This window comes from Castor canadensis, chromosome 3 (genome assembly GCF_047511655.1).
Source record: "Castor canadensis chromosome 3, mCasCan1.hap1v2, whole genome shotgun sequence".
Taxonomy (NCBI): Eukaryota; Metazoa; Chordata; class Mammalia; order Rodentia; family Castoridae; genus Castor; species Castor canadensis.
In genome coordinates, this window is record NC_133388.1 from 157753883 (window position 1) to 157768720 (window position 14838).

Sequence of the window (14838 nt, forward strand, 5' to 3'; positions counted from 1 at the left end):
AACTTGGTATTTCAGGCCAATGTGGCCCGCGTTTAGTAGACAAGAAGGAATACACAAGAGTGATCACGGAATCCAGCACAGACAGAAGCATCGAGGGCTTGTGGGCCAGGCAGAGTAGGAATGTGGGTGCAAAGGGCACTGGGAAATCTCAGGAGGGTTTTTCCCAGAGCAGTGAGTGACGTGAGGCGCTTATGTTTTTAAAAAGGATAGTCCTGGTTGTGCTTACCTCATGGACTTAACACGGCTGCTTCAAGTTATAAGTTATTTTCAGCCAGTTGGGCACATCAGAATTTTTTTCTGTTTCAGTAATGAGCAGTTTTATTTCTTACCTGAGAGTTTTTCTGAAACATGAGGCTCTTCAGTAATCTGATGAGATGTATAGACCTTTCCCTAATCTGTACAATTTTACATATACTATCTATCCAGTGTTTTACACATCCCAAAACCCAACCGAGAGCTCCAATTTAAGAGCATCTATATATACCACAGACAATTTCTTTCTGCTTAAGATAATTATTTCAAAAGGATCATACTTTTTAGAAGGGTGTAGCGGATAGACATTTGATGTGAAATTTTGTAACAGGCAGTGCATAAGTGCAAACATAGGGCAGTTCTCATACCAATGTGCCTAAAATGTGTTTCCTGGCCGTGGGATGCACACCGTGGGTTGGCTCTGTTCCTCCTGAGCCTCTGCACGCTCCTGAGGACTGCAGAGGTCCCACTGGAAGGCCTGTGCTGCAGCGCTTGTGGGTCTCATGCCAGCCACAGACATCCTCTTCTCCGAAACGGCTCCTCGGAGATTACCGCTGAGCCAAGTTTGGATGGGGTGCTGTGATCCAAGATCATGTGTCTAGATGCCCTTTATCAACATCTTAATTCTAACAGGCTCAACAGAAAGAAACGACAATGCTCACAGTTGGTTTTCAGAGCCTTCTGAAATGCAAAGCACAGGCTTTTACCTCTTTTAAATGTATTACTTGGTGTGTGGTTAATTAGGATAGCAATTATGATGTGCTGTGACAATAAAATGATGCCTTCAAGGGCTCACATGGAGGGTCAGTCTAGGATCAACGGCCCAGGCACCTCATAGGGCTCGCAGACTGGGGTGTCCACACCCAACTTGACCCATGTCCAGTCTACCGAGTCGACTTCGTAAGACATTACCTGCATTATCTTATTTCCTCCTCATTTACCTTAAAAGGAAATTGGACATCTTTGCCATGTTCCCCGAGCCCTACCTATCACTTCAGTGCCACTCATTCAGTCCCTTCTCTGCCATCACCCGTGCCACATATCAGGTCCTAGACATTTCTCTCTTCAGGGACCTGGCCACATGCTCACTGTGCTGCCTGAATGTTGTGTGTGCGCCCCATGTCCACCTCACACATCCCTTGGGAGCCAGTCTTTTAAGGCTTGGCTCAAATACTATTCTCTCATTCTGAATTAGGACTGTGTATCACACTCCCTCATTTAAAACACTAGAGAGAGAGAGACAGAGACAGAGACAGAGACTAATGGCATGGCTCAAGTGGTAGAGCACTTGCCTAGCAAGCTTGAAGTCCTGAGTTCAATCCCCAGTCCCCTTCCCCATAATTCCTGACTGTGACAGAGTTCTTAACCGGTTATGTTGCAATAGTTGTGCAGGTTGTGACAAGAAGCCTTTCAAGTCTAATGTGCGTTGTGTTTCTCTGCTAAACTTGAGCTGTTTTTTTTGTTTGTTTCTGTCAGGACTCAGCGTGCTCTACTTCCTCTTCCTGGTCTTCCTCCTATTCCTGAATTTCGACCAGGTCAAATCCTTAATGTACTGGTTAGATCCAAATCTTCGATATGCCACAAGGGAAGCAGACATCATGGTATGTATTTGGCAGGGGCCCTGTAGAGAAATTGTCGCACTCTTGGGTGTGGGAGGTAGTAGACGTCACATTTTAAGCTGTTCTTTCTCCATGTTTCCTGTATAGATAGCTAAAACCTGGATCTCCACATGGGCTGTTGAGTTGCATGGTTTTTCAAAAGTGATACACTTCAGGGACATGGAATCCTCTCACAAAGCAGAGGTGCACTGTAAGAAGAGTATAGATAGCCTTGTGCCTAAAATCTTTCTTTTTTTTTTTTGGTGGTACTGGGATTTGAACTCAGGGCCTTGCTATGCAGGTGCCCTACCACTTGAGCCACACTTCCAGCCCTTTTTTTTTTTCAACTTAAGTTGTTTTTCAGATAAGGTCTTGTGTTTTTCTCCAGGGCTAGCCTCAGACCACGATCCTCCTACCTATGCCTCCTGTGTAGCTGGGATTACAGGTGGGATGACCTAAAACCTCCCCCTAGGCCTCGCCTCTTCAAGGTTCTACCACCTTCTAACAGTGCCAAGCTGGAGACCAAACATTTCACACAAGGGCCTTTTGGAGGGCATTCCAGATCCAGACATGTCATCATTGTACAGAGGAGGAAACGAAACTTTGGTGCTAAGTGTTTCTCTCAAAACTCTCTCTCTCTCTGGCTTCCTAATCCATGCTTTTCATTTCAACTGTGCTTTAAGTACACAGTATCATCAAAAGTACTTTCATGCTTGCAGGAGCCTCAGGAGGCAGGAATTGGGAGAAAGCAATCCCTGATCAAATATTTTCCCAGGCAACCTTTTTTAGGCCTTAGAGCAAAAGTGGTTACATTACAAAGCAAACCAACTTGCAGGTATTGTCTGGTATCCCTGTTGATCCAGATCTCCAGCTGGTGGGAGCAGCTTGGATCCAACAAATGCTTGACCTCTAGCTTCCATAGGAGTCTGACATCACAGAGATAACTGAATGTCACACTTGCAGCTCCAAAATAGCTACATCTGGCTTTTTAAGATACAGTCTCCTATATTAGCTAATTCTTTTTGGCCAAGCCAAGCATGAGGCTGTTTGAAGCTTCCAGACTTCTGGCTGGAGCTGGAGCAGTTTCATCTTCACCATCCCTTATCAATTTATATTTCCTTCAAATTGCTTGCACACTTTTAAGGACCTGCTCATTGGAGGCTGTAGAAAAATACCTTCTATACTGTGGGATTTGTGGAAAGAAGTCTTTTATGAAGGACAGAAGGTCTGTGACTCACAGGTCCTCAGGGTCATCTGTTCTCCATATTCCTTTACTCTTCCACCCATTCCTGATCTGACTACACTCTGGCCCACTAAAACTCAGACTCCCTTTTGCCCTTAGAGTTTCTATTAGAAATTGGGGTGGAAGGGGCATTAATCCTGTTTGAGACAGTTTCTTGTTTAATTACCTGAACAGTTTGTTACTTTTTAAAATATTGATTCTGTGTTGGAGTGTGGCTCGGTACTAAACTATGCGTGTAGCATGCACGAAGCCCAGCACCAAATAAGACCAAATAAAGCATTGATTATAGTCAAAACTTTATGCAGTCTTTGAGAGCACAGCTCATTTGTGGTCTGTCTGATGCTGCAGTCTTTGTTTAGTGGATACTGAGCTTTTCCTATGTGCTAACACCATGCTGGTGGTAACAGGGGAACAGATGGGTACATTCCCTGTCTTAGGGTATACAGAGGGTAAATTTAAAGGAACAATTGTTGACTACTGAACCCTAAAACAGTTCTGACATATTTTTAACAAACTTTACAAATTTTAAACATATGCAAGGGTAGAAAGAATCTCCTGTCCCTATGTACACATCCATGTGCCCATCAGCTGGCATCAACAGTTATCAACATACACCCAATCTTGCCGTCCTCCTGTACCCCAGATTATTTCAAAACTGTTCACAGACATTAAATTTAAAATATGTATGGACTCCTTGTTTCTTTTTCTTTTTTTTTTTAGCATAAGTACTTTACAGTTAGCTTATGCAATCAGTGTTTATATTCTCCCAGTTAGTTGCCTGATAAGGGCTTTTTAGAATGGACTTGCTCAGGTTGGACCTTGAAAAGGTGCATGTGTTGCACTTGAAGCTTCAATGAAGCATCTGGTGATCAGTAGTTAGTTTCTCCCCACACACTAACTTTCTCCTTAAAGGTTGTTTATGCAAGAAACCATATTGTTTTTCGCAGCATGGATTTGCAGGGTGTCATTGAGGATGTATCCCTGTCCCCCCTGCCTTTTCTGTCCATGGGAAGTTGGGCATACAGGCCGGATAGGATTCCAGATCCTAGTCCAGTTTGTATGGTGGGGCTGCATCACAAGTGACGCTGTGTATCAAACAAGAATGCCCAGATGTCTGCTGGTCTCTATAACATTACATTATTTGTGGGGTCAGGAGGTCAACATCAACTTTAAGGTGCACCCTGAATTATAGGTATGGCTTTTGGGAAGGGAACAAAAGAAACTATCTATTTAAAGAACCATATATTATGGGCCACATGAGCTTGCTAATATGCTCCCTGTCCCCTGATAAGGCAGGCTTGACCTCCCCCGGTCCATTGGACAACCAGAAGCTTCTTCCATAAGGCAGGGCCCTGCTCACAAAATTTCTGCATGATTGAGGATCAGACAAGAACTTGTACTGTCCGAAGGTAAATAATTTCCAAAGGGAAGACCCAAAAAGTTGGGTCCTCCAGAATCACTATCTCTTCCAAAAGGGAGAAGGAGAAAATACGGCTGGAAGTCTGCAATAAGTAGTAGTAGAGATCCTTCTACACCAGGAAGGTGTAGAAGCCCTAGCGCACGCATGCACACACACACACACACACACATATCATACTCATGTACGCACGTGTGTACATACACATATGCACACATGGGCTGATTTATGATTTTCAAGATGAGTTTGTAAAAAGCAGTGGGAGGGGGAGAAGGTGAGGAAAGGGTTAGGAGGGTAAATATAGTGCAAATACTGTGTACACAAGTATATAAATGGAAAAATGAGACCTGTTGAAACTTTTCCAGGAATAGGGGGAGAGGGGAATAAAGGAAAATGGTGGAGGAGGTGAATTCAAATGATATATTTGATATATTTTAAGAACTTTTGTAAATAGCACAATGTACCCCCACCCAGCACAGCAATAAAAAAAATTAAAATTAAAAATAACACATTACAGGAAGCAAAAGTACCCTGAATACAGGGTGGTTATTCAGGTACACATTATAGCATCGTCTCTGAAACAGTTTAGAAGGCTATTGCAAAAGTCTTAAGCAAGAAATAATAGTGGTAATGAGGTAGAGAAAAGAGAAAGTAACATGAGTAGGATTTGGTGTTTGGTTACATGTTAGGCAAGCACAGAGGATGGAGCCAGCAAAATTGGCCCAGGGACCCACTGGGAGGTGGCAGAATTCATCATTACTTATCATTTACTCATGCACACACCTGCCCATTTGGCCCCTTTCCAGGCTTTGGCTCTGGGCTGTCCTCAATTACAGCCTGTTCCTCCAGTTCCCCAGACTCATGCTTGCATGCAGTTCCCAAGCTCTGGTATGGCCAGCCTTCTGTATCCCTGGATTCAGCATCCATGAATTCAACCAACTGCAGATCAAAAATATTCAGGGAAAAGAAATTGTATCTGTATTTAATGTGTATGGAATCTTGCCATTATTTCCTTAAAAAACACAACCTAATAAAAGAAACCATTTATATTAGGTATTAGAAATAATTTAGAGATCATTTAGCATATATGGGCGGATGTGTGTAGGTAATATGAAAACCTGTGTCATTTTGTAGAAGGGACTAGGACATCCATAGAGCATCCCCTCCAAGAGACCAAGGGACTTCAAGAGACCTGGGGCCTTCTCAGGACCAGAACCTCAGGGTCCTCTGAAGGTCATGAATTTGCACATCTGCTCATTAATAATTATAATGCTAGTATGAGCAGCTTGGTTCTTTCTGATTTTTTTTAAATGCCCTCCTATAATTGAAGCATAGAAGTACAAAGCCTTCCAAAGCCACCTTCAGCCTGTGATCATGTTGAATAAACTCCTGACAGCAGGACCCCCATTCCCACCACGTCCTTACCTAGCCCTAAGCAGCCTGTGAGAGTAAGAAAAGGTGAGGAGGTTAAGGAATTGGGGATTGGTGGTATGGTGTCACTCTCTTTGACCTAGTCTGTATCCTGTCCCAGGGTGTTTCTCTGTCAGCCAAGGAGTGCCTGTAACAGGAAAATGCAGTTCCGAGTCTGGGAAGAGACTTCATTGCATTTGCAGGGCAGTTTTGTGTCTTTAAGCCTAGACTTACTTTTGTTGAATTTTATTCTCCCTCCTCTGCATTTTCTACTTACACTCAGTAATATCTCATCCCACTGCTTCTCCAAAGGTAGTCCTTTCAGCTTTGCAACTTGAAATCCATTTGTATCTGAGGAGGTCGGATATGGTGGGATTCAGAAGAGACTAGAAAGGACTGAGCTGCTCTTCTGCTTTCTTAGAAAGTGTCATGTCTAGATTGTGACAGCATTACAGTTTGTAGGGATTTTTTCCAGTTGGCTGCTGGCAGGTACTTTTCTATCAGATTAGTTTGGTGAAGAAAGGTTATGAAATGTAGAGCTTCCTAAGAAATGTGATATTGTCATGTAGTCACATGATAACTACTTTCATAATGCTTAAAGATAAGATTGAAAATTGCTTGGAAATACATAATATCATATTTGAAACAAAAAGATATTAGAAATGAAACCCAAATCTTTAAAAGCTTTAGTTTTCCTAGTATGTAAATTATGTACCTGATACCTTTCTAGATGTGTGTGGGGGAGGGGTTATTCTGTTTTCTTCCCATGTCTGAACTTGAGCGATTCAGCCCTTGGATCCCAATATAAGTGTTTTAGTCTTTACACTTGATCTCGGAGTTGAATTAAATCTCAATATTTTCATAATCCTTAGTATTCATTTTTTAAAAATTCTGTTGTGATTTCTTCTTTAGTCAATGATTTTTTAGAAATGTGATTTTAAGTTTCTAACTCTACTGGGATCTTTTACTTTTGACACTGTGTTTTGCACATTTGCCCTGTGGTCAGATGAGTGACATGGTTCTGCTTCTTTAAAACATGTTGAACCTTTGTAAAATTATTTTGCTTCCATTTTAACCCAGCATCACAATTGAGAGCAAAGTAATTCTCACTTATAAACCCTAATCCTTGCCTGTTTACTCCAAGAATCTTATTACTAAAACTTTTTTTTAATTGAACAGGACATACACTAGTTGTCAACGTCATATCAGTCCTTTGGATGACTGCCTGAATCCTACAACAGGGTGGTCTTCAGAGTGCCATTAATTTTTTTCCTTTTTTATGCTAAACAGGAGTATGCTGTGAATTGCCACGTGATCACCTGGGAAAGGATCCTCAGCCATTTTGACATATTTGCATTTGGGCATTTCTGGGGCTGGGCCATGAAAGCCCTGTTGATCCGTAGCTACGGTCTCTGCTGGACCATCAGCATCACCTGGGAGCTGACCGAGGTGAGACATAGGTAGGGGTGTTATAGGGACTCCACAGTGTGCACAGTCTATGTCACCAGGTAAAAGAGTTGTCAAGTAACAGTCGGTCGATCCACTCTCCAGCTTCTGTGGTTAAAACTATTTACACCCTCACATGAGAATATCTTATACCTTCATTTAAGAAACAAAAACTAAATAAAATCTTCCTTGTTTACTTATAGGAGAAGTCGGAAGACTTAAAGAGAAACAAGTGAAATTAAACTAAAGAATAAAGTTAAAATCCCATGTGAGACAAATAAATGGTAATAAAAAGATCAGTGTAGAACTTAAGTCAGTTTACCCACACATGAGTTCCCAGTTTGAGATAAAGAAAATTAGGTATTCAGGAATTACTAGAGCATCCAAAGGTATTTTTGCAGCTGAAAATGGCTTCTCAAAGAACTCCATTATTTTGGTAATCAAAAGTTTGTCTAACTTAATTAATGAAAGAGAAATACTCTTGAAAAACTATTAATGAAATGAAACTTGTAGAACTAATTCATTATTGTTCAATTTTAATATTATTATTAATCATTCCCAGAAAACAGAATTTGGCTACATGCACAGTGTATTTCTTAGTACCAATCACTGTCCGAACCCTAACTCAGAGAAGTCAATGTGCCTCTCAGGGATTTAGAGGCTGGGAGTCTGAGACTGTGGGGCTGGCAGGGTTGGTTCCATCTAAGGAGTGTCTTGGAGACTCTTTCCAGGCCTCTCCCTTGCCTTCTTATGGTTTGCTGGCAATCTTTGGTATCCCCGACTTGTAGATGCATCACCATGGTCTTTACCTTGGTGATTAGGTGGTGTTTGTCTTGTGTGTGTCTGAGCCTTCCTGGTTCTGTTTATAAGGACACCAGTCATAATGGATTAGGGACTCACTCTACTGTAATATGACCTCGTCTTAGATCATTACCTCTGCAGTGACTCCATTTCCAAATAAATTTGCCTTCTGAGGAAGTGGAGGTTAGGGCTTCAGTATAAGAATCTTGAGAGGATTTAGTTCAGCTCATCCATCAGGGCCCAACACCGTCCCTGCCACAATGCATCCTCACAGTAGCCAGGAGAAGCCATGCATCTGTATTTCCACCACAGAGGCTAGGGAGCCAAAGGTCAGCCTGGTTCCCTCAGATAAGCTAGGATGGCACTCCAGGTGTGAAGCCTATGTTCCTATGTTCATGCTGTAGTACCACGTCCTACCCAGCCACCACATGACCTCATGCAAGGCTCCTGGTCCTTCTCGGCCACCTTGCTTCCCCTCACTCACTCTGTAGATTGATCATTCTGTCCCTTCTTCCCCTGCTCTCAGCACCCTGTGGTCCCCAGGTCCTAGGCTCTTTTCCCTCTTCATTCTTCTGCTCCCACTCATGTCTGATCCCCCATCATTTCTTGTCCCAAGTCCTTGTCTTCACACTGTTTGTTGCCAAAGTGGTCCTTCTTCGACCTCAACCACGTCAAGATCCTCTCCTCCTAAAAGCTCTTGCGTAATTGTCCACTGCTCTTAAAACACAACACAGACTTGGACCCAGCCGTTAGGCCCAAGGGGAACTCCCTGAGCCCCACAGGCCAATTTGAAAACAGCAGTCTTAATTAAAAGGCAGATTCCACGGAGCCCAACTCGTGGGTGAGAAAGGGAATCCTAATGCAGAAAGGTCTGAAAATAACAAAAGAAAGCTTTCCAATAAGAAATCCCAGAAGCAGAATGAGCCTGAGCTTCTATCCCTTGGCCTCTGTGCTCCAGCCATCTTTGTGTTCTCCATTTTGAAGACCTTAGGCTTCTCCCCACCAGAGTTCTCACCACCCCTTTCCTTTTTACCCTGCCCCTCACCTACTAGCCTGCTGCCTTGAACTGAACACCTGAAGGAACTCTCACTGTTCCAAGACCACTCCCCGCTCCTCTAAAATACCCCTTACATTGTAGACACGTTAGGTGTCTTCTCTGCCTTGAGAGGGCAAAGCCCATGTCTGTATTTTCCAGACCCAAGTATTGAGCCTTATGTGCCACAAATACTCACCATTCTGTCCTGAATATGGCCCCCAGCTCCTCACGCTCAGTTTCTCAGGGCCCATCTTGCTCCAGAATCTTCTGCCTTCCAGAAAGCCACCAGGCTGGCTCCATAGCTACTCCCAGGCATAGTTTTGTTTCAGCAAATGTGTCACTGGCTTCTGTTGCAGTTTCTGTCTTCCTCAACATAGGGCCAGAATTCTAGCTCTGTGCCCCCCCCCACCCCCGCCGGCCAACACACCTCAGCCATCACAATGCAGTAGCTGTCCTGGAGCTCCTGGGCAGTAGACAAATGGAGAAGAAAATTCCTCATGTTCATACTTTGTTGATAGCTTCCAAAATGCTCTCATCAATACCGTTGTAACTTTGCAGGATTTAGGCTATTACTTCAGAGGTTTGTGATGACAGGGTTGCTTCTTTCCAGAGAATTCCCTAGCATGGTCTTTATGATTTCACCTTCTGAAGTTGGGCCTTCACATAGCAGTATGTGCTGAACACAGCTGATACACCCTTTGTTTTTGGACAAGAAGTTTCCATAAGGAACTTCTGTTCCACTTGTGATCTTCCTGTTCCCCTTTCTGGAATGTTCTTTTCACTGTCTTTACCTCTTGCAATCAGTTGTCCCTGTCCTGAACCACCTCAGTATGTCTTCGTTCCAGAAGCCTCCACCTGCCCTCAGGCGAAATGAATCTGTTCTGTACCCATGATGCCTCAGTCTAGCATACTTTGTGCTTCTGGTTATCTGGATACACATCTAACTCCTCCCCTTGAGATCAACAGCCTTGACTTCCTTTTGTCTTACCACCATGTACATCATGGGCACCTAATAAAAGATTATCATTATTGTGAATCAAGGAGTGTGATGTGTCCTAGTCAGGTGTCTGTTTTCTTCGATGTGACCTCAGGAACCAGCCTTCCTGCTTGTAAAATTCACCCACTGGTTTACCAGCGTACCCATGGACCGTTTCTAAAATGCACAGCTTGCATTCTCAAGCTTCTGATTTTCAGCATGATGTCAGTTCTTTGTAGTCAGCCACAAAAACTTTCCTCTCTTCCCCTCCCAGATCCTTGTTGTGTTGGTGTCATTAGTCAACTATTTTTTAAGAGGTGCTATTGTTTTCTTTAAAGCCCAATGTCAAAAAAAAAAAAAAAAAAGAGCTGTTTGGATAAATGTTTGTAAGCCATCTGCAACATGAAAAGCAAGGACTAGACTACAGACTTGTATATATATATATATATATATATATATATATATATATATATATATATTTTATATATATATAAAAAGCAAGCTTTTTTATATATTGGGGGAAATGAAACAACTTTGAGACAATGTGTAATAAAAGGAAATAGTCTTCTTGCATGATACTTCAGTGTTGCTTTTTTTTTCTCAACCATCATCTTTTTGTGTCCTCAGCTTTTCTTCATGCATCTTCTGCCCAATTTTGCTGAGTGCTGGTGGGACCAAGTCATTCTGGACATCCTCTTGTGCAATGGCGGTGGCATCTGGCTGGGCATGGTCGTCTGCCGATTTTTAGAGATGAGGACTTACCACTGGGCAAGTTTCAAGTGAGTCCTCTTCTTTTGGGACATTAGTCCTGGTGTTGCAGAATATGTAAGTGTTTAATCAGGAGTGATTTTTGAAACTTGCAAATGATTATACACCTGATTTCAAGCATTAACCATTTTCTCTTCTCACCCAGTGTTTTCAGAGGGTTGAACAAGTCTCACGTTCATCCATTTGCTTGGATCCCTGCTGTCTGGCTCAGCCTGCATTCAGACTACTGTCCTTAGATTAATTAGTCCCCTGTCCCTTGAGACGGCCACTCCAAACTTTCTCACACCACTGCTTGAGTGAATATAAGGTTCACTATGTCTCACCCTGTGATGGCTTCTCCTGGTCTTTAGGACAAAGTGTACACCCGTGGGCTGGGAGGCAGGACCCTTCTCCATCCCTTCCCAGGGCACCTGTGGTCCTATGGCCACGCACAGGTGGCTCCCTCTCTTTATTTGGGATTTGGCTCATGTTCCGAGGACCAGGCTGTTCATCATTTGCTGACTTGGCCTGCTTGTCAACTCTTGGGAAGCTGTCCCTGATGCTAGGTTAAGTCGCACACCTCTCCTCTGTGCTTCTAGGAGTGGCAGAGCACACCGGGCTGTCAGGAAGCAGCCATTGACAAGAGGAAAAGAACCATGTAGTGAAAATGAAAGTAGTAATTGTTTTCACTGCATTTAAAACCTTATTTTTATAACAAAACATGATCATTTCCCCTGTGTTCTTCAGTATTCTTCTGAAGCATGGTTTTACCAGCCTTTGCCATTTCCCAACAGTATTCAGTCTGCTTCCGTTACTTGTTTAAAGGTTTTTACTTTATAAAGAAGGCTGGAGTGAAAGTTCTTGATCATATAGCTTTATATATTTTTTTCTCCCTCTCTTTTTCAAATACAACTAGAGTACACCAACTTAAAATTTCACCAGTTATATGTGTGTGTGTGTGTGTGTGTGTACCTTTACTATTGCCTTGAATTTTATTGTTGAACTTTTGTCAATTTCATCCCCCTAAAATTGTGTGATATTGAATTTCTAGTCCAGTTCTTTTAGAGAGTTCTTTTGGAGAATAACTATTGCTCTTTATAGTTCAAGGATATTAATATTAGACAGAGTCATCATAAATATAACTTTTATTTTGCATTCTGTCATCCTTTTTTTCATTTAGTCTGTGGTGAGTTTTTCATTTATGCCTCCCAAAACATTTCATGTTTTTCTTTGTTAATCTTGTATTTTCTTCTAGCTCCTGACCATTTGCATCTTTTTTGTTGTCATTATAAATCACTTATTTAATCTATCTTAAATTTGTTTTGGTCTATTTTGCCAGAGATTAACCAATTTTTCCTACTCCTTTTATTAATACCTGTTTTTAGCCATGTCCTTGCAAAGACTTTGTAATATTTAAATGCAATAAATCACTAGGTATTGCTCCAAGAAATCTTATACTCAGTACCTCTCTCCCTCCCCGCCCCCACACACCCCCACTTTCTCCTTTCTCTCTTTCTTCTTTCTCTCTTTCTCTGGTACTATGGGATTTGAACTCAGGGCCTTGTTTTACCACTTGAGCCACACCCCCAGGCCTTTTTGCTTTAGTTATTTTTTGGATAGGATCTCTATCCTCCTCCCTGTACCTACTGCCTAGCTGCAGTTACAGGTGCACACCACTATACCCAGTTTGTTCTTTGAAAAAGGCTCTTGCTAATTTTTTTGCCTGGGCTGGCCTCAAACCATGATCTCCAATCTCTGCCTCCCAACTAGGGATGAGACACCACGCCTGGCTATACAGTTTCTCATTGGAGCCTGATTTCAGCCGTACAGGTAGACACAGCAATTCTCTTCATTTCAGGGAGGGTGAGCCTGAGGCCTGCAGGTTTAGTAATTTGCCTGAGGACGTACAGTAGGCGGTGGTGGAGTCTGACTTTCCTCCAGGTTGACCCTCAAACATAGATATGTTGCTTCCCTATTTTTATACATTAATGCTTCACATCCAACTTCAGAATCATTTTGACAAGATACCAAAATATAAGCCCCCCCCCAAAAAAATCCCAATGTTTCTTGAAATCATATTAAAGGTATAAATGGATATAGATTAATTCTATTGAATTAACCTCTTCACTTTATTAAATAATCTGCTCTGAATTACATTGTATCTCTACTTCTGTTTTCTAGGTCTTTCCATGTACTTTGCATTTTTAAAATGTAGGTCTTACTTATTTTGGGGTAGTCTGTTTTTGTTATTGTTGTGCTGCAAATCTTCTTGCTGTCATATTTTCCCAATGTGTCCCTATGGGTGGACAAGTGGTAGATGGAGGACTGGGCCTGGTGACCTCCACAGTCCCTGCCTGTACCCTTCTGGAAGAAAAGGCCTGGTGCACAGGTACTTGTACCTGCAGCACTAAGCACGCTGTGTGGCACATAGGTCCTTGACACAGGTCCTTGTTGAATTAAAGACTCTCCACCAGGTGCTGGTTGGTATCTGCCTTGGATTTCAGCTCTCCTGGGCTATCAGCAAGGGTGGAATCTGCACCTAGCTCTGACGCTTACGTATCATTGTGCATCAGCACTGCTCTGTGCTCATACCTTCTTGTTTGTACAATGTGGGACTCTGTTTTCCTGTCATGGGCATGGGAAACCTCGGAGTGATTGTTAGGATTACAAATATGAAAAGTTAAATATCACTGTTTGTCAACCCAAAATAAGGTAAAGAAATGACACAGATGATCTCAAGAACACAGAACATGGGCATTGTACCAACCCTCAGTGGGTGGGACATCCAAGCTCCTCCTGGACAGATTCCAGGCTGCTATCTTTACCAATTCACAAGCCCCTCCTGGCTCACAGTGCTTCAGTCCCTGACCCCAATGGGAGCATTGTGTCCTGCTGTCATCTCTGATGCCGCATTGGCTGTGCTTCTGTTAACTACCTCCCATGGGAGCAGGAGACCTTTGCTTGACACTGTTCAAATAGAAGGACTTTTTTTTTTTTTAGCAGTATGGGGAGTTGAACTCAGGGCTTTGCACTTGCTAGAGCAGTCACTCTACCACTTGAGCCAGGCCTCCAACCCTTTTTGCTTTGGTTATTTTTAAGATAAGGTCTCACTTTATACCTAAACGGTCAGGGCCATGACCCAAATAGCTGGGAATGGCAGGCAGGTACCACCACACGAGCTATTGGTTGAGATGGGGGGCTCTCAGACTTTTCACCCAGGCTGCCCTAGAGCCTTAATCCTTCCAATCTCTGCCTTCCAGGTAGCTGGGATTACAGGCATGAGCCACCACACTGGACTAGAAAGGACTTTCTATTCTGAGCACTTGCTAGAAAATCACCAGTGCAGTTTTTTCCTTGTTTTAGCTTGCCCTCTCCCCGGCTACTCATCCTCCCTCCTCCCCCTCCCCCACCCCGCCCTTTCCTACCTCCTTGAGTTTTCACTAGAACCACTTTCTTCTCACAGGGACATTCACACCACCACCGGGAAGATCAAACGTGCTGTGCTGCAGTTCACCCCTGCCAGCTGGACCTACGTTAGGTGGTTTGATCCCAAGTCTTCTTTCCAGAGAGTGGCCGGGGTATACCTTTTCATGATCATCTGGCAGGTAGCTTTCGAGATGCTCATAACTCTGGCAAAAAACAAAACTATAAAGCTTCTGGGAATTTAGAATTAATGCTCGTTTATGTTGCATACTAAACAGATAGCTTATAAAATGTGATATGCTGCAGCTGGCATATAGAAGAATTAGGCAGTGATGGTCATTTTCAAGACCAAAGGAATAAATGAAAAGTCTTTCCTTCCTTCCTTCCTTCTTCCTTCCTTCCTTCCTTCTTTCCTTCCTTCTTTCCTCCCTCCCTCCCTCAGCTTGGTTTTTTTTGTTTGTTTATTTGTTTGTTTGTTTGTTTTTAATT

General features: G+C 42.8%; 1 protein-coding gene across 5 annotated transcripts in view; it reads left to right on the forward strand.

Moving 5' to 3' along the window:
* The window catches only part of Ptdss1 (phosphatidylserine synthase 1), a 63394-nt gene that overhangs the window by 24989 nt on the left and 23567 nt on the right, over nt 1-14838 (forward strand). For all 5 annotated transcript variants that reach the window (XM_074068880.1, XM_074068879.1, XM_020172217.2 and 2 more), the window contains exons 4-7: nt 1729-1853; nt 7211-7369; nt 10807-10958; nt 14390-14531. In XM_074068880.1, the coding sequence (XP_073924981.1) occupies nt 1729-1853; nt 7211-7369; nt 10807-10958; nt 14390-14531 (578 nt within the window). The remainder of the gene's footprint in view (nt 1-1728; nt 1854-7210; nt 7370-10806; nt 10959-14389; nt 14532-14838) is intronic.